The following is a 21130-nucleotide window of genomic DNA, read 5'->3' as shown; positions in this document are numbered from 1 at the left end:
CGATCTCCTGACCTCGTGATCCAGCCGCCTTGGCCTCCCAGAGCACTGGGATTACAGGCGTGAGCCACCGCACCCAGCCCAAAGGGAGAAAAATCTTTAACCAAAGACTGATGCTAAGCTTTATTATATTCTACTTTGTTTTCAATAATAAGTAAAATGTTCACAGTAATACAAAGGGGATGGAGGGGAGGAGAGAATGGGGAAGAGAGCTGAATTAGTAACTGCCATATACTATCACAGAAGGCCCACCATCTTTCTTGGAATCAGACTTACCAGAAAAAGATAAAGACTACTTGAGTCATTTTTTTAAAAAAAACTTTAAAAATTCATTAGGGGCTTTTCCATCTTCAGACAGGTGGGCTTCAATCTCACCCTAATCTATCACTCTAAGCAACACAAGAAAGGGGAGCACGAGCGCTTTATTTGAGAGAAAAAAGGCACATTACAGAAATTTTCAAAGTACAGGTTAAGCAGTATTCCTTTCTAAAATTTCAGCTACATGACAAATTCTGAAATTATTACCTGAATGTTTTACAGCTTAACTAAGTGGATCTAGATTATTACCTGGACACTGTTTTCTTGTATTTGGTGAGGTTGTCTTACATGAGGCAATGAAGGCTGAGTTCCTAATTTCCTATCCAAAAATACTTCTTTGCTGCAAGCATAACACCATACTCGAAGAGTGGTAAGGTTCACAGTTAGATAATGCTTTGTCTCCTATATAATTTCACAGTAGAGGGAAAAGAGAAACCAAAATTACATATACTTGAAAAGACTTCTTCAAAAGATAACAGAAGATAAACTGCTGGCCTTTGATGAGTAACAATATACTCAAAAGCTAATTTAGAACACGGAAAAAAAAATTCTTCAGATAAACTTCTAAGGTATAATAAACAGTAACAACATCTAAGCCTACTCTAGAAATTACTCTGCCATTCTCCCCTCACTATTCATTATACAAAAAGATAAATGCAAGAGTGTAAGACCTTGCTTTGCAGTCTACAAATAAATGTAACACAAGAAAATAATTAACAGCAGCAAGTAACTATTCTAAGAAATCAGAATGGCAAAAGAACACAAATGACATGAGTCAAGGCATAAAACAGCTCTAGCAATACAGAATATATAATCTTGGAAAGATAAAAGTCTAGCCTTTCTCAACCAGAGTTCTGCTACAGAATTAAGCCCTACAAAAAATGATCTGAGTGACTAATTTATCAATTCTCCCAAGGGTGGTACACAGCAAGTACCATCTTAGATGCACAGAAAGAAGCAAATGATATACAATGATGACTTAGAGCTTGGGTATTCAGGCTTAATTAATTCTCTAGAGGAATCCTGGTTGAGAACAGTTGATGCTATAGAGGTATCAATGTGCATCTTAAAACAAAGTCATTCGAGAAACTTTCCATTTAGAATGGGAGCTCTACCTAACACTATAGAAGAGGCATGCCAGAGTTACATGGGAAGTACCAGACAACCAGAGCAAAGTAGAAAGGTGAGTCCAGTTAGGACTATGTGCAGGAAAAGGCAATATGACATGAGCTGAGACTTAAAGAAGTTAGCCAGGCCATGTCATAAACCTAAGGACCCATTCTCTCTTGGGCTTCAACCTCCTAATATGCCAGCTATCACCTCCAAATATCTGGATATACACTTTTTTGAGATGGAGTTTCGCTCTTGTTGCCCAGGCTGGAGTGCAATGGCACGATCTCAGCTCCGCCTCCCACGTTCAAACAATTCTCCTGCCTCAGCCTCCCGAGTAGCTGGGATTACAGGTGCCCACCACCACATCCAGCTAATTTTTTTGTACTTTTAATAGAGACAGGGTTTCGCCATGTTGGCCAGGCTGGTCTCGAACTCCTGACTTCAGGTGATCCGCCTGCCTCGGCCTTCCAAAGTGCTGGGATTCAGGCGTGAGCCACCATGCCTGGCCGGATGTACACTTTTGAAATCAGTGCTTTCTTAATCACAACCTCATTCTAATGTTCATCCTCCTACCAATTCCCTTCCTCACCCTTCACAGAGAACATAAGTGAAGTTTTAACTTAGAGTGCAAATTTGAATTACAACTTGAATTAATAATGTTATACTGGCTTTCCCTTTCCTTCAGGCACTTTTTTAACAAGTCTTCCATTAAATTTTTTATATACATACCTGAGAATGTATGGTGCTGTGATCTACTTGTGATTCACCACAGCCAACATATGAACATCTATTCTATAAATAATTATATAGGAAGAAAAATAAGGTACTTTATAATATACATGTAAATTTATAACAGCATTACAATTACATTTACAATTAAGTTTGGATTACCTGTTTTAAACTCAATGAGTAAATGACTTTCCAGTCATTAAATTTAACCAAATGTTTCCAGGCACAAAATAAAACCAGGATATATTTCTAAGCTAAAAGCTATGTCATTTCTAATAAAAGGCAAGCATAAAATATCTGAGTGATTTACTAAAAACTGCAAAAGCACTACAGATTAAGATCTTTCCAAAGTTTAATTTTTGTTATCAATAATGACCTTTTAAAAGCAAGTTTAATTTACAAAAATCACTTTAAGTATCAAAAATTTTCTGGTTATGATTATTCAGATCCAAATTTATTATTATTATAGCAATCTTTTCAGGAAAAAACATATACACACCTCCAAGCATGCCCAAAGATTTGGTCCTCGGACTTTACAATCCTGACAAGTACCCTATAAAAAGAAATTAAAAAGACAACATTGGTTATATTGACACAAACACATACAATTCACTAATGCACTAATGACATCATACATATTTTTAAAATACTGCTCATAGAGTATTACAGTAATTTATGAAAATTACATATTCAAGAGAAAAGTGAATAGTTTTTCAAGGAAGAAAAAACCTGTTTCTTACATGAGATTTTTGTATCAAATCTTCTTTGGTTATTTCACCAACTGAATCCAAATGTGGACAATGATTTCGAAAAGCTGACATTTTGTTAGGAATTTTTTCCTGTTTCCCAAGACTTTCAAAATGAGGTAACACCTATAAGAAAAGTAACACACACAAAAAAATTAATAAATGCTTACAATGCCTGCAAAGATTCCAAAAAATAAAAAAATTAAAATGCTAACATATTAAAAATGATTAAAAGATAATGTAAGAATGATATGTTTATAAGTTTGCCCTGTGAAAAGAGTGTATTCTCAAACACAGATGAGTTTTCAGAATTGAAGTTAATCCGGACACCGGAAATTTCTCTACTACATAAACATTTTATTAAAATTGACATCTATAAACAAATGTAAGTTTGTTTCTCCATGACTTTTGCTGCTTTTCCGCTCTCATTTCACTTTTTATAGATAAATAAAAGGGGGGAATATTCAAGTTATTCAATTGTGAAGCATTTTTATCCTTTTTTAAAAAAAAAAAAATTAATCCTTAGGCTGGACTAGGAGTTGAAAAAAAAAAACTTCAAGTAGAAAGCTTCATTTTTCTACTAACAGGACCCCCTACTGATGGTGTAAATTAAATCATCTGGTATCCTGGCCTTATACCACGACAGGCACTTTATATCAGGGTTTCTCGATCCCGGCACTATTGACACTTAGGGTGAGATAATTCTTTGCTGTGAGGGATTATCCTGTGCATTGCAGGTTATTTGGCAACATTCCCGCTTCTATGCACAAGAGACAGACCATCCCTGCCACCACTCTGAACTCTGATGACCAGTATCTCTAGACTGTTTTAAATTATATCCTCCGGGAGACAAAATCTCTCTAGGTTTGAGAACCCCATTTTCATGATCTTTACAACCCCTGAAATAGGTACCATTATTAGCTTCATTTGCATATAAGGCTAAGAGATGCAAACTTTACTGATTCCACAGTGTTTGGTTCAAGTAAAGCGAGTGATTTCCAAAGGTCTCAAGTCTAATTTGGTATTCCTAGATCTTTTGGTTGTACCTTTTTAGTAACAGGGTTTTTCATGCTCTTAATTCAACTTTGAGGTTTAAGAACACTTTCCCAAAAAAAGTTTAGAACTTGCTAGGACAGAATGAAACAGTTTAAAAGTTTGAACTTCAGAAACACTGTAAATTTAATTTCTTTTGTGGTTTATAAGTTATTCAATAAACCATGCAGATCTATGTAATAGTTTATAACTATATACAACCCCTTTGTTACCCTATAGCTTATGTAAGAGTGTCTGTCTGCCTTTTATTATTTATTTATTTATTTATTTTTGAAACAGAGTTTCACTCTTGTTGCCCAGGCTGGAGTGCAGTGGCGTGATCTCAGCTCACCGCAAACTTCACCTCCCAGGTTCAAGTGATTCTCCTGCCTCAGTCTCCCGAGTAGCTGGGATTACAGGCATGCGCCACCACACCTGACCACTTTTTTTGTATTTTTAGTAGAGATGGGGTTTCTCCATGTTGGTCAGGCTGATCTCGAACTCCTGACCTCAGGTGATCCACCTGCCTCAGCCTCCCAAAGTCCTGGGATTACAGGTGTGAGCCACTGCACCTGGCCTCTGTCTGCCTTTTAAACCCATTGCAATAAATTTGCTGAAATACTAACACATTAGTAAATACTTTTTTTATTATACTTTAAGTTCTAGGGTACATGTGCACAACGTGCAGGTTTGCGTAAATACATTTTTTTAAGTTAAAAAAAGTTGAACAAAATCAAATCAAATAATCAATTCACTATTACGCTGCAACACACAAAATTCACCAGGAACCACTCTAGGGTTAATAGTGCAAACAATTCTTTTTCCTTTTGAGACAGGGCCTCATTCTGTCACTCACACTGGAGTACAACAGGGCGAACACAACTCACTGCAGCCTCAACCTCCTGGTCTCAAACCATCCTCCTGTCTCAGCCTCCCGTGTAGCTACAACTACAGGTGCATGCCATGTGATTAGACTACCCCAAGCCAGAGAAAAAACCCACAGGAAAGGATTAGGTAAAACAATTCTCAAAGCCTTTAAGGGTTGTTTGCATTCTCATCAGCCACAGTTGAAAGACACCATAATAGAGGAAATAAAGTACTCAGAATGGCATTGCCTCAATAATCGGAAGAAATTATCCTTAATCTAAAGGCTACTTTGGTTCTGTCTTTAAAAAGTTCAAAAAGGGTCGGGCGCAGTGGCTCACCCCTGCAATCCCAACACTTTGGGAGGCCAAGGTGGACGGATCACAAGGTCAGGAGATCGAGAACATCCTGGCCAAGGAAACCCCATCTCTACTAAGAATACAAACATTAGCTGGGCATGGTGGTGTGCGCCTGTAGTCCCAGCTACTCAGGAGGCTGAGACACAAGAATTGCTTGAACCCAGGAGGCAGAGGTTGCAGTGAGCTGAGATTGCGCCACTGCAATCCAACCTGAGGACAGAGCAAGACTCTGTCTCAAAAAAAAAAAGAAAAAAAGTTCAAAAAGAAGTCTTAGAAGGATCAAACTGTTCCAAAGGAATTGTGTTCAGAACAAAGCTTAAGGACATTTAAAGGAATGAAAAAATTCAGTAGCCATCAAGGTAAAAATCACAATAACTGGCATCCAATAAAAAATGACAGGCATTCTAAGAGGAAATTCTGACCCACAGTGAAGAGAAAAAGAAGAAACCAAGAAATAGCACAGATGACAGAACAAAGATAGATTAAATCTTAATCTTAAAAATTAAATCAGAACATCAGTGATACAGGGGAAAATGTTCAAATTTGATGAAAACTAGAGCCCTATAGATCCACAAGCAATTTAAACTCAGCACAAAACACACAAACTACACCATGTACATCAAAAACAAATTGCTTAAAACTAGTAATAAAAAGAAAATCTTAAAAAATAGCCAACAGGCTGGGTACAGTAGCTAATGCCTATAATCCCAGCACTTCGGGAGGCCAAGGCAGGAGGATTCCTTGAGCTCAGGAGTTAGAGACCAGCCTGAGCAACATAGCGAGACCTCGTCTCTACTAAAAATTTAAAAAATCATCCAGGCATGGTGGCATGTGCCTATAGTCCCACCTACTCACAAGGCTGAGGTAAGAGGATCACCTGAGCCCAGGAGATGGCGGCTACAGTGAGCTGTGATCACACCACTGCATTCCAGTCTGATTGACACAGCAAGATCCTGTGTCAAAAACAAAAACAAATTTGGAATAAGTGCGACATGGTGCTAAGAATCTATATTCTGTTGATATGGTGTGGAAAGTTCTGTAGATGTCTATTAGGTCCGCTTGGTGCAGAGCTGAGTTCAATTCCTAGATATCCTTGTTAACTTTCTGTCTCGTTGATCTGTCTAATGTTGACAGTGGGTGTTAAAGTCTCCCATTATTATTGTGTGGGAGTCTAAGTCTCTTTGTAGGTCTCTAAGGACTTGCTTTATGAATGTGGGTGCTCCTGTATTGGGTGCATATATATTTAGGATAGTTAGCTCTTCTTGTTGAATTGATCCCTTTACCATTATGTAATGGCCTTCTTCGTCTCTTTTGATCTTTGATGGTTTAAAGTCTGTTTTATCAGAGACTAGGATTGCAACCCCTGCTTTTTTTTTTTTCCATTTGCTTGGTAGATCTTCCTCTATCCCTTTATTTTGAGCCTATGTGTGTGTCTGCACATGAGATGGGACTCCTGAATACAGCACACTGATGGGTCTTGACTTTTTATCCAATTTGCCAGTCTGGGTCTTTTAATTGGGGCATTTAGCCCACTTACCTTTAAGGTTAATATCATTATGTGTGAATTTGATCCTGTCATTACGATGTTAGCTGGTTTTTTTGCTCATTAGTTGAGGAACATCGATGGTCTTTACAATTTGGCATGTTTTTGCAGTGGCTGGTACCGGTTGTTCCTTTGCATGTTTAGTGCTTCCTTCAGGAGCTCTTGTAAGCAAAATTGACCACATAGTTGGAAGTAAAGCACTCCTCAGCAAATGTAAAAGAACAGAAATTATAACAAACTGTCTCTCAGACCACAGTGCAATCAAATTAGAACTCAGGATTAAGAAACTCACTCAAAACCACACAACTACATGGAAACTGAACAACTTGCTCCTGAATGACTACTGGGTAGATAATGAAATGAAGGCACAAATAAAGATGTTCTTTGAAACCAATGAGAACAAAGACACAACATACCAGAATCTCTGGGACACATTTAAAGCAGTGTGTAGAGGGAAATTTACAGCACTAAATGCCCATGGGAGAAAGCAGGAAAGATCTAAAATCGACACCCTAACATCACAATTAAAAGAACTAGAGAAGAAAGAGCAAACACAGTCAAAAGCTAGCAGAAGGCAAGAAATAACTAAGATCAGAGCAGAACTGAAGGAGATAGAGACACAAAAAACCCTTCAAAAAATCAATGAATCTTGGAGCTGGTTTTTTGAAAAGATCAACAAAATTGATAGACCGCTAGCAAAACTAATAAAGAAGAAAAGAGAGAAGAATCAAATAGACGCAATAAAAAATGATAAAGGGGATATCACCAACGATCCCACAGAAATACAAACTACCATCAGAGAATACTATAAACACCTCTACGCAAATAAACTAGAAAATCTAGACAAAATGGATAAATTCCTGGACACATACACCCTCCCAAGACTAAACCAGGAAGAAGCTGAATCCCTGAATAGACCAATAACAGGCTCTGAAATTGAGGCAATAATTAATAGCCTACCAACCAAAAAAAGTCCAGGACCAGACGGATTCACAGCCAAATTCTACCAGAGGTACAAAGAGGAGCTGGTACCATTCCTTCTGAAACTATTCCAATCAATAGAAAAAGAGGGAATCCTCCCTAACTCATTTTATGAAGCCAGCATCATCCTGATACCAAAGCCTGGTACAGACACAACAAAAAAAGAGAATTTTAGACCAATATCCCTGATGAACATCGACGCAAAAATCCTCAATAAAATACTGGCAAACCGAATGCAGCAATACATCAAAAAGCTTATCCACCACGATCAAGTTGGCTTCATCCCTGGGATGCAAGGCTGGTTCAACATATGCAAATCAATAAACATAATCCATCATATAAACAGAACCAAAGACAAAAACCACGTGATTATCTCAATAGACGCAGAAAAGGCCTTCAACAAAATTCAACAGCCCTTCATGCTAAAAACTCTCAATAAACTAGGTATTGATGGCACATATCTCAAAATACTAACAGCTATGTTATAATATTTCACCAGTACTTTAATTTACGTTATCCTGACAACCAGTAAGTTTGAATGTCTTTTCATAAATGTTACAGCCTTCTGGATTTGTTCTTTTATTAATTGCTTCTTTAAATCTTTTGCCCTTTTTACTATTGGGTCCATAACCTCTTCTTTTAAAATTAATCCTCTATCCTCTATATTGCAAGATATTTTTTCAAACTTACCTACCTACCTTTTTAATTGTGCTAAACACCATGCTGAAAAGATTGCCCTCTCCCCACTGAATGGTCTTGGCATCGCTGTCAAAAATCATTTGATCATATACAGTACATAAGGATTTATTTCTGGGCTTCTGGGCTTTTTTTTTTTTTTTTAAAGAGATGGTGTCTTGTTCCGTTACTCAGGCTGGAGTGCAGTGGCATGATCATAGCTGACTGCAACCTCCAACTCCCAGACCCAAACAATTCCACTGCCACAGCCTTCCAAGCAGCTAGGACTACAGGTGTGAGCCACCCCACCTGGCTAATTTTTAACTTTTTTTTGTGGAGATAAAGTCTTGCTATGTTGACCAGGCTGGTCTCAAACTCCTAGCCTCAAGCAATCCTCCTAACCTTGGACTCCCAAAGCGCTGGGATTATAAGCATGAGTCACTGCACCAAGCCTATTTCTAATCTATTCCATTGGTCAATATGTCTGTCTTAATGCCAATACTGTTATTAACTTTCTTATGGTATCCTTTACCATTAAAAGGTCTTAATTTTTATAAAATTAAATATGCCTCTTGTAATAGCATCTGAGTTTCTTATCTTCACATTTCCTTTACCTAGCTTGTATAACTAAACCTGGAGAATATCCTTAAGTATTTCTATAAGGCTTTGATCCATCTGGAATTTATCTTAAGACAGGAACCCAATTTTATTTTCTTCCAGATGGGCAGACAGTTGTACCAGCACCACTTATTAAATAATCTCCCCATTTCCCATTGAACTGTAATACTACCTTTATCTTTTATTAAATCTGCACATATACTGGATTTCTGGATTCTCTATTTTATTCCACTAATCTATGACAATACCATATTAATCTGATTACAGAGGCTAGATACAATATTTTGATAACTAAAAGATACACCTCCTCACTAATCCTTTTCACAGTTTCCCTGGCTACACTGTGGCTGTAGTGGAAAACATAAGTTTTACTCTTTTTTTTTTGGTCTTTTAAAAAAAGGTTTTATTTTGTTTCAACCTTTGAAAAAGTTTTACTTCTTTTCAAGGGGAGGAGTTTTAGTTCTTATTTTCTGATATTAACATCATTATTCACTTTCACTGTTTTAATGCATTTACCAGAACCTCTTAAGACGATACATGAATACAAATGTGATCATGGGCATCCCCACGTCCCCATCAAGTTTCTAATTTTAATGCTCTTGACATTTAGGATATTTGCTGTAACTTCCCTCTATTCTTACTTTACTTATTTTATTAGAAATGGTCTTGATGGGCTGGGTGTGGTAGCTCACATCTGTAATCCCAGCAATTTGGGAGGCTAAGGCGGGTGGATCACAAGATCAGGAGTTTGAGACTAGCCTGGTCAATATGGTGAAACCCCATCCCATCTCTACTAAAAATACAAAAATTAGCCAGGCATGGTGGCAGGCGCCTGTAGTCCCAGCTACTCAGGAGGCGGCAGGAGAATCACTTGAACCCGGGAGGCAGAGGCTGCAGTGAGCCAAGATTGTGTCACTGCACTCCAGCCTGAGCGACAGAGCGAGACTCCGTCTCAAAAAAAAAAAAAAAGAAATGGTCTTGATGAACTCTGGCTAATATTGTATTTAGAAATTTTGCATTTCTAGACATAAGTGAGACTGTTCTTTTTTGGCAGCATTCCTTTTTTTTCCCCCCCTCTGGTGCTTGAATCAGGATTGGCAGCATTTTTATCAGAGATAAAATATGAGTGCTTCACAGAATGCATTGAAGCTTTGCATTCTTCATCATGGAAAAGAGAGTTCCTTTTTATTATAATGATGTGTTGTTCTTCATAAATGAAACTCAGCTGTGAAATCATATGCTATGCTGCCTCTGTCAAGGACCAATCTTCCATCATTTTTTCAAACCTTTCATGGGGATTGGGCAATTAACATTTTTACTTCTTGGGTCAATTTTACTCACTGACATTTTGCTATAACAACATCCATTTTCTCTTGAAATAACTTTGACATTATAGCATTACATGTATATTCTCAAGAAAATTTGCAAAAGACTCCATTAATGTCTCCTGTATTTGGGGTCTATGGCGTTTACTCATTCCTAATCTTGTACATTTTTATTCCATATTTTTTTTTCTACAAGATGTTTATCTAGATCATTGGTATTTGCAAAGAACCAGATTTGGGATTTATTTATCTTCTCCACTATTTTTGTTCTGATCTGTTTTCAATTCCATTAATATCCATATCCTACTTGCCTTTGGTTGTATTTTTTATGGGTTTTTTTTTTTTGGAGACGGAGTCTCGCTCTGCTGCCCAGGCTGGAGTGCAGTGGTGCAATCTTGGCTCACTGCAACCTCCACCTCCCAGGTTCATACAATTCTCTTGTCTCAGCCTCGCAAATAGCTGGGACTACAGGCGTGTGCCACAACGACTAGCTAATTTTTGTATTATTAGTAGAGACGGGATTTCACCATGTTGGCCAGGCTGATCTCAAACTCCTGACCTCAGGTGATCCACTCTCCTCAGCCTCCCAAAGGGCTGGAATTACAGGCATGAACCACTGCACCCGGCCTGGTTTTATTTTCTTAATCCCTAAAGATGAGTACTAAGCGCTTTGTTTACTGAAAGTATTTAAGCTATGTATTTTCCTCTAAAGTAAAAATTCTGCATTTGCCAATGAAATGTAGATGTTCTTCTCACTGCTTTTTAGGCAATACTATATTGCCTCGGAGGAAAGAAATGGGATCAGAGGATTGAAAAGAAACTTCCAAGATAAATATTTTTTTCTAAAATCTCAAGCAAAAAATAAGATTAAAATAAATTCTCTCTGCTGATAGCTGAGATTAAAAAAAGAATAAAAACATAAATACATTCTGTTCTGCTATTAATTTTGCAGTATCTAAACAATTTAATAAGAATTGGCCGGGCAGGGCCGGGTGCGATGGCTGTAATTCCAGAATTTTGGGAGGCCGACGTAGGGGGATCACCTGAGTTCAGGAGTCTGAGACCAGCCTGGCCAACATGGTGAAACCCCTTCTTTACTAAAAATACAAAAATCAGCTGTGCATAGTGGTGGGTGCCTGTAATCCCAGCTACTCGGGAGGCTGAAGCAGGAGAATCGCTTGAACCCAGGAGGCAGAGGTTGCAGTGAGCCGTGATCACGCCACTGCACACCAGCCTGGGCAACAGAGCAAGGCTCCATCTCCAAAAAAAAAAGAAAGAATTGGCTGGGCAGCCAGGCATGATGGTTCAGGTCTGTAATCCCAGCACTTTGGGAGGCCACGGCGGGAAGATCATTTGAGCTGAAGAGTTCAAGACCAGCCTGGGCAACATGGTGAAACCCCATCTCTCTACAGAAAATAGAAAAATTAGCCCAGCATGGTGGTGCACACTTGTAGTTCCACTGAGGCAGGAGAATCCCTTGAGCCCAGGAGGCAAACGTTGCAGTGAGCCAAGATTGCGCCACTGCACTCTAGCCTGTGCAACACAGCGAGACCCTGACTTGAAAGAAGGAAGGAAGGAAGGAAGGAAGGAAGGAAGGAAAGAAAGAAAGGAAAGAAAGAAAGAAACGAAAAGAATTAGTGCACGTAAACAAAGGCTAACAATTTGTCCCAAGGATATTTAGTATACCGTATAATACAATGCTATCAAAATAGAAAACCCTTAGTATTCTCGTTGCCTAGTTTTACTCAGTTTATTAACTAAGGTAACAAAATCATTCTTTTATTCCTTTATTTGACAAAGATTTATTGAGGGTAGGGTATTCAAATATAGTAGGGTAAGACAGTGGGAGTTCTTAGCTACTTCAATTTCTTCTCAAATTGTACACCAAAAGAAAGAAGGCATGTATGCTTCCATTCTTGTCTGATAATTTAATCACAGGAGATGAGTATTAGACATTAGAAAAAAACAGAAAATGGTTGTATATGGAAATGCTATTGTCCAATCCACAGAAGTAGATTTTGCAAAACTAAGACTCCTGTAGAAGCTTGTGACTTACAAGTTGGAAATCACAAAGAGTGCACAAGATTTTTATCTCAGTTTGTCCTTATCTTTGTAATCTTGTATCTGGTAGCTTTTTCCTCTATCTGCCACACTAACTGGACTACTGGAAGTTTTCTCACCAAGAATGACGGCAGTAACACCAAGTGAAAATTTTTCCAGATGAAAACGACTGCACTCACGCTCTATGATGTACAGCTCCGGTGGCTAAACTGCTCATCTGCATTAAAGTAAATGCAAAACTGCTTCTGGGCTGGGCATGGTGGCTCGCACCTGTAATCCCAGCACTTTAGAAGACTGAGGCGGGAGGACTGCTTGAGCCCAGGAGTTCAAGACCAGCCTGGGCAACATGGCAATACCCTGTCTCTACCCCAAAAAAATACAAAAATTAGCCAGGCCTAGTGGCATGCCCCTGCAGTCCCAGTTATTCAGGAGGCTGAGGTGGGAGGATCACCTGAGCCCAGGAGGCAGAAGTTGCATGCAGTGAGCTGTGATTGCACCACTGCACTCCCGCCTGAGTGACAGAGCTAAGCCTTGTCTCAAAAACAAAACAAAACTGCTTCTGAAGATATCACTTTTTTTTTTTTTTTTTTTTTTTGAGACGGAGTCTTGCTCTGTCGCCCAGGCTTGGGTGCAGTGGCGCGATCTCAGCTCACTGCAAGCTCCACCTCCCGGGTTCATGCTATTCTCCTGCCTCAGCCTCCTGAGCAGCTGGGACTACAGGCGCCCGCCATCACACCCAGCTAATTTTTTGTATTTTTAGTAGAGATGGGGTTTCACCGTGTTAGCCAGGATGGTCTCGATCAGCTGACCTCATGATCCGCCCGCCTCGGCCTCCCAAAGTGCTGGGATTACAGGCTTGAGCCACCGCGCCCCGCCCAAAGATATTACTTTTAAGGGGAGAATATTTTAGTAGTACAATCTCCAAATTTCAGGTTGAAATTCTGACCCCTTATCCTAATAGAAGATAATCAATCAGCTATTCAAATTTTAATATTAGGAAAAGCATAGGGAACCATGTTATTAATACAATTTATTTTTCTTGAGACAGAATTTCACTCTGTCGCCCAGGCTGGAGTGCAGTGGCACAATCTCGGCTCACTTGCAACTTCTCCCTCCCAGGTTCAAGCAATTCTCATGCCTCAGCCACCTGAGTAGCTGGGATTACAAGCATGTGTCACCACGTCCAGCTAAATTTTTGTATTTTTAGTAGGGACAGAGTTTCACCATGTTACCCAGACTGCTCTCAAACTTCTGGCCTCAAGTGATCCACTCACCTCGGCCTCCCAAAGTACTGGGATTACAGGAGTGAGCCACTGCGCCTGGCCTTAATATAATAATTACACATCAGGACATAGTTGGTAACCTAAGGAGCTTTTAATATTGAGAAACTGCCTGAATTCCACTGCCTAGTCTATTCCAAAAAGTAAAGTTCTTCATAAAAAGTCAGATTCACATTACAGAGAAAAAAAATTATGCCAGAAGGATTGGTAGCTATTTAATAGTTACATATAAGATTAATATGAATGCAGGAGTTCTTCACTAGCAGGTATCAGAACTGCTCAATATTTTTAACAATAACCTGGATAAAGCTACAGAAGGCAGGCTAGTAAAATATAAACTTAAACTTATAAAAATAAGTTTTTAAAGAAAAATTAAACTATTTTTAAAAATAAGCTAAAATTGGCTGGGCGTGGTGGCTCACACCTGTAATCCCAGCACTTTGCGAGGCCGAGGCCAGTGGATCACCTGAGGTCAGGAGTTCAAGACCAGCCTAGCCAACATGGTGAAACCCCGTCTCTACTAAAAACACAAAAAATTAGCAGGGCGTGGTGGTGTGTGTCTGTAGTCCTAGCTAGCTGGGAGGCTGAGGCACGGGAATTGCTGGAACCCGCGAGGAGGAGGTCGAAGTGAGCCAAGATCATGCCACTGCACTCCAGTCTGGGTGACAAGAGTGAAACTCCATCTCAAAAAATAAAAAATAAAAAAATTAGCTAAAATTAACAGGACAAAATTTAATAATGATGGATGTGATATTCGACACTGGGATTCAAAGAATCAACCATATAAACTGAGACCAAAAAAGGGGGTCAGGTATTTGGATTCTAGACCCTTGAAGAAGTAGCAATTCCTACTCAATTAATCAACAGAACACTAGGTTTCAAGGTTTCAGAATAAAAAGAGTAACCAGTCTTGCTGGGTATGGTGGCTCACACCTGTATTCCCAGCACTTTGGGAGGCAGGGGCATGAGGATCACTTGAGGCCAAGAGTTCAAGGCCAGCCTAGGCAACAGAGTGATACCCACCCCTCATCTTTACAAAAAAAAATAATAATAATGTTTTAATTGAATACAGTGTTGAAAAGGGGGAAAAAAATATTTTTTTAAAAAAGAAGAGTAGCCAGTCTTAATGTACTCATAAACTAAGTAGATTATATCTGGAATACAGTATTTTATTTAAGAAGAATACTAAAAGCTACAGAATAAGAGTGCCTCTCATAGAAAATCTTAAAAGAAATAATTTGAAAACTGTACCTTATAAGATAGCACTGTACTAAGAGTAAAGTTTCTAGAGCAAGACTCCACTATCTCCTAGATTTGGGACCAGTGGTAAGTTTCTTCTCTTTGCCTTAGTTCCCTCATCTAAAACACTGATCTAATTACAAATATCTACTTCATAGAGTTTTGGAGAAGATTAATATATAATATTTTTAACTAATTATATAATTACACATAATATGTTAATATATAATTACATATTATATATTAGTATACATAAAATACTTATAAGAGGGTGATATAGTAAGTACTCAGTAAATGTCAACCATTACGAACAGAAAGCATGGATGTTTAAATAGCAGAAGGCAAAAGATGCCAGGACTTGATACACATGTTCCAATTGAACATGATGACCAAAGGGATCCTTTCTTTTCTATGCAACTTGAGAAAGTCAGAACAGCATACCCAATCAACGGTGAAGACTTCGGTTCAAATACAGATGAACTTTCATGGAAGAAGCATGTTCCCCATAATTGTTACACAGAGGTTGGGTAACTGTCAGAGGTGCTTCAAAGGACAGCAAGCACTTTGCATTAAAAACTCAGAATTGAATTAAGATTCTATGATTATAAAAAGATTGATTTGTCTTTCAACGGTTTCAATCTAGACTATAGTTCCACAAGTACTAGTCCAGCAGTACCATATTAAATATTACACTTTAGCAAAAATACAATGAAGTAATAAGCTTATGGCTTATCTTTCCATATTTATCATGGAAGAAAATTGCTACCCAATAAAAGCAAGCCAAAAAAACTGATGAATGGAAGGAAGTTATCAATGAAGAGTGCAAAAACAAGCAGAAAAGTTTATTTTATTCTCAATCCATAGTAAGTGTTCAGGGAGACTTTTCACAAAAGAAATCAGCTGACAAGCATTTTAAATAACTGTTTCTTGCCCTTTAAACAAATATTCTGAGAATAAAATCATTCAAACCTCTGTGAGGATTTGAAGATCTCACAAAGTCCTATAATACTTACCTAATCATTCTTAATTTTCATTCAAAACCACAACACAGAAAAAGAAATGTAGTGCTAATCTTTTTATTTCTCTTTTACTAGAAAATCTGTCTCATTGATCCTTAAGAGTCTAATTAATGACAGCCTTAAGTCTATTAAAAGAAATACAGTCTCCTAACTGATTTCTCTAGCTACAACCTACCTATGTGCTCTAGAATCTATTCTTAACATTACCACTATTAATAATACCAAAGTATAGCTCCAATCTGGCAATCTTCATTCCAAATAACATCCTCTAAATGAGATTTGTAAATATTAATTAGCATTTCCTATAAAGATTTTTAAAAATCTGTCCAATAGTGAATGGCAAAATATGGTCAATTCTAGCCTTATCTTGTTGAAATAATTTTGAGAAATACTGGAAGAGAGAGGAAATAGAAATGAATTAATGAATATGACAGAGTTCTAACAGAGTCTCAAATAAGCTGATGGTAATTTTCACTCTAAGTCTCACTTTTGAGCAAGATGAAGAGTTAATATACTGGCATTATGGAATAGTCATTAAAAATATTCATGTAAACCACATAGAAACATGGAAAAACCTAAATCTTCAGTTCAGCTTGTTAGCAAAAAGAAAAAAGACATAAAGAATATGAGAAAACAAATGCTATCACCATTCAAATGAGAACCACCGTAAGAAAAATTATCAATTTTTTTATTGTTTACCAGACTATAATATTGATTTTAAAACTAATCAAAACTGATTCATCTAAACACAGTAATGCTTCCATAAAAAAATATAAGAAATCCGGCCAGACATGGCAGCTCACGCCTATAATCCCAGCACTTTGGGAATCCAAGGTGGGAGGGTCACTTGAGGTCAGGAGTTTGAGACCAGCCTGGCCAACATGGTGAAACCCCCATCTCTACCAAAAAATACAAAAATTAGCTGGGTATGGTGGTGTGCGCCTGTAATCTCAGCTACTCCGGAGGCTGAGTGGCGAGAACTGCTTGAATGCAGGAGGTGGAGGTTGCAGTGAGCCAAGATAGCACCACTGCACGCCAGCCTGGACAAAAGAATGAGACCCTTTCTCGAAAAAGTAAAATATATAAGAAATTCCTCTTCTAGGATTTTATAAAAGTTAAAACCTGTGGGAAATGGTCTTATTTTAGGTCACATTCAGCCCTATAGTTTCACCACATTACTGTATTTCAGGACTGTGCTAAGCCCTGAGGAATAGAAATTAATTTAACAAATGCTTATAATCAAGCATGGGCCAGACATTATAAGTTTGTGGGGATGGCAGCATTGTTCAGGTCTCCACCCTGCTTTCCTTTTGAATGACTGGTCATCAACACTCTTATCATCACTCTCCTGAATACTGTGCAATTCTTTTACTTTCCTTAAAAAACTAATTTGGAAGTCAGTGTCCTTCTGTCAACCCTTCTTTTTCACAAGTTAACTAACTTTTAAACCTCAGTACCATCTTAGATCCCTCCTTACTTTTTTCATTTACTTTTTTTGAAATGGGAGGTTCTCTATGTTGCCCAGGTTGGACTTGCACTTCCGGGCTCAAGCAAATCTCCTGTTTCAGCCTCCCAAGTGACTGAGACTACAGGCTCAAGCCACAGCACCTGGCTCCCCTCCTTACTTTCTATCAGTTTCTAAATTCTGCTTTTTTTTTTTTTTTTTTTTTACCACATTTCAACTCACATTTCTTCTAGGTCTCTATCTAAATTGAGGCTTTTATTTCACATCTGGATTATTCAATGAGAATGCCTGTTAAGACACAGAGTTGATACCTGGACCATCTCCTTTCAGCTCACTTCAATGTTTACTTGTAGCTGGTATGGACAGTTAACACACTGACAACTTCCCGTCTCAACCACTTCTCTCCTCAACTCTTCAGCACGTCAGGAGCTTGCCAAGCCCTACCTAACCAGTGTACCTGGGAAGTTCTGGGAGCCTTTTAGATAAAGGCAATCTTAATCAGTGAGGATTGACTGTAGGTGGAAAACCACCCAGCTCCCCTTCATTTGGGGCAGTTATACAAAACTCTGAGGCAGTTATACAAAAATCTCCAAAGGCTTAAGCAGCCTCCAGTTGGCCTTCCACTATTAACCTTTTTTCCTCCTTTTCTGATTCTACCTGCTTCCTCACTTGTGCTTTATAGCATCTCACCTGCACCCATGTCATCTCAGGTCCAAGTTCAAGATGCACTTCAGAGAAACCATAAGGGCTACAAAAATAATGGTCACAATCTAGCTTAACATAAAGCCACCCCAGCAGTCTTCCAGTCTCAATCTTCTAACAATTACAGCTCATTCTCCTTTCATGTGGATCACATACCTCTTCTGAGCAAACACCTTCAGTGAAGTCTTTCATAATTTTTCTTCTTTATCTCTTATTATTAACTTACATAAATTATGAATATCAGCCAAATTGTTCTACCGATGTTTTCTCAAATATAAGTTGTACCCTTCAAGGAGCTCATTAATCTGTTCACATTACAAATATCCTCCAATATTTACCTTTCAAAGCTCACTCATCTCAAATACTACCTTCACCAAGCCCCAATCACAAGTAATGTCTACCTCACCTAAATTCCCGAAGAACTTTTATAAAAACTCATAAGGCATTTACTGTTGTGTAAAAAATTGCCTCACTTGACTACAAGTTCTTTGAAGGCAGAAACCACGTTTCATTCTTTTTATTTTCCAAAGGGCCTTGTCCTGGCAGACTCAAAATATTGACCTAACTTAACCTTCTGAACATTTGAGAGCACCATTTATTTTGATATACCTATTGTTTCTTAAAGACTATTTCTCAGTATACAATATAGCACATAATTCATGTGCCTTTTTATAGATAGTTAAAAGCAACTGTACTCATCTCACACTCTTTGGAGTTTTCCCACTTATCAAAATGTTCCTGCAGACACATGTACACTTTTAAAGTTTAAAAACTACACTAAATAGAGCTGTTACTTATTCCCTTCCTTTTTAGAAATGGTTACATTTCACATTTCTCACCAAAAATCTTTCAGCATTTTATGTACTTCATTTTCTTGTGAAGAGTCCACAGTCTGTCATATGTTATAGTTCACAGTGCTCCAATCTTAATCTATCTGAATTCTCAATCTGTATCAAAAGCTGCTTTGGTAACATTATTTCAGGCTTTACGAAATTCTGATCCTTACACAATCTTGAAGTGTTTCTGTCATGGGGAAAGACTTTATTTCTTGGCATTCCGAGCTCAGAGGACTGGCAGGAGGATCAAGTAAAACTGTGTAAGTGAAAGGTCACTGAAAATTCTAACAGTACTACATAAATGTAAGAATTATCATCTCAATTCTGAATTTCAAATATTTAAAATCACCTATTTACTACAATCTAATGTCATTAAACTGCAGTTATATAAAAAGATTTGCTTATGGTTAAGTTATAAAAAGTTCAGAAAAGACATAAAAAAAGTGAAAGCTGGCCATAAACCAGATCATAAATAGGAAGCAATCTTAAATAGACTATCCCTCTTGCACATACCAGGTCAAATATTTTATTCCAATAAGATTTTTTGTACTGTCCTTTTTTTTTTGAGACAGAGTCTCGCTCTGTGGCCCAGGCTGGAATGCAGTGGCATGATCTCGGCTCACTGCAAGCTCTGCCTCCCGGATTCACGTCATTCTCCTGCCTCAGCCTCCCAAGTAGCTGGGACTACAGGCATCTGCCACCACGCCCGGCTAATTTTTTGTAATTTTTAGTACAGACGGGGTTTCACCGTATTAGCCAGGATGGTCTCGATCTCCTGACCTCGTGATCCTCGGCCTCCCAGAGTGCTGGGATTACAGGCATGAGCCACCGGGCCCAGCCCTGATCTTTCTTTCAATCCTGCCAAGGTAATGAAATAATACAAAGCTCCTAGCATTGTGTAACTATTTCTATTATTTTTTCTTAAAACTAGCATTGTCTTTCATTAAGATTCCTATTTTCTCCCTTATTTATAATAGTATGAATTCACTAACAATATTTGTATTATGCTCAAATTAAATAGCCTATGACGATAATGTGACTTGGTCAGACCTTTCCAAATAAGACAGTAGGAGAAACGGAACTAGGACGGCCTCGTTACTTTTTGTAACACGTTTTTCTTAAAGGAAAAATAATCTGATTAAACTTAAAAATTCTCTACATCCACATATTTATTAAGCAAAAGGCCTAGAGATCGTTACGATAAAATTCACCCTCAATTTAAGTCTATGCTCCTGCCAGAATTTCACCCTCTGGCTCAATTTTCCAGGCCTAATACTGATTCTATGAGAATGTAAACTCCAACGGTACTTGAGTGCAAAACACCCAGGAAAATCTCATCGTCCAACAGCTCAACGTAAAACCCTGTAAATATTCAAATGAAGAGCGTTTTGTATACGAGAAATATAAGTAAAGGTCTGGGAAACCACACACTATGGATCTTTCATCCAAAGGCTGCAGATGGACAGAAGGGGTAACCTCTCAGTCAAGATCAAACATTGGTCGAAGAAAAATTCCAGGGACGATGACACCTCGGTTTTTCCGTTCACAACAACAAATAACGGGGCCGGCCCCCTCAACAGCGCCGCAGAGCGAAACCAGAACCCAGGAGCTGGCACGCCGCAGGGCTTTCAGTCACCCACTGAGAGGGACTGGCAAGCCTGAGGGAGGAGACCGAGGAAAGGAGCAGAGCTCCCCTCTCTCGGGCTGACCTGCACCTCCCGCTTCCAGGGAAGAACCCCTGAGGACCCTTCCTCAAATCAACGACTGGTTCCCATCCTCCACCGACCGTTGACAGGGCGACCACTAGATTATCTCTGCAACGCGGAGCACCGAGGGGCCAAGGCCTTCTTCCCGCCCGCGCACCCACCGCCACCCAGGACCAAGAAAAAGAGGCTGCTGCAGCGGCCGCAGCCCCAGCGCGCGGAAGCGAGAACGGAGACCGGCCTCCGGACGCAAGCGAAACGCCCTTCGGCCCCGCGCCCCTCCCAGCAGCGCCGCGCTCACCTCCACGGCCTGGCCCGCGGGACCCGCCAGCGCGACCAACAACGGCCTGCAGCCGCACCTCCGCAAGCTCCTCTTTTCCTTCTCAGCCCTCGGAGAGGGGCAGTGTCGCGTCAGGAGGGCCGGGAAACGGCCCCGCAGCGCTGCCCTCGGGGTGTCCGCCTCCTGAACCGGCCACTTCCCGCAGCAGCCGCGGCTCCTTCCGGTGTCTCCGGGGCCGCCGCAGG

The 21130-nt window shown here is 39.2% G+C and overlaps 1 protein-coding gene across 5 annotated transcripts in view; it reads right to left on the bottom strand.

The window, feature by feature from the left end:
- USP33 (ubiquitin specific peptidase 33) overlaps positions 1-21130 on the bottom strand; it is a 63826-nt gene extending 42696 nt beyond the window's left edge. For 2 of the 5 annotated variants that reach the window (XM_054535121.2, XM_063717308.1), the window contains exons 1-6: positions 20907-20991; positions 6696-6862; positions 2898-3029; positions 2657-2710; positions 2158-2220; positions 565-717 (exon numbers count right to left, since the gene is read on the bottom strand). In XM_054535121.2, the coding sequence (XP_054391096.1) occupies positions 565-717; positions 2158-2220; positions 2657-2710; positions 2898-3029; positions 6696-6737 (444 nt within the window). In that variant the 5' untranslated portion in view covers positions 6738-6862; positions 20907-20991. 5 annotated transcript variants of the gene reach the window in all.

The sequence above is a fragment of the Pongo abelii genome, chromosome 1 (assembly GCF_028885655.2).
Source record: "Pongo abelii isolate AG06213 chromosome 1, NHGRI_mPonAbe1-v2.0_pri, whole genome shotgun sequence".
NCBI lineage: Eukaryota > Metazoa > Chordata > Mammalia > Primates > Hominidae > Pongo > Pongo abelii.
This window is presented reverse-complemented; position numbering and strand designations above follow the sequence as displayed.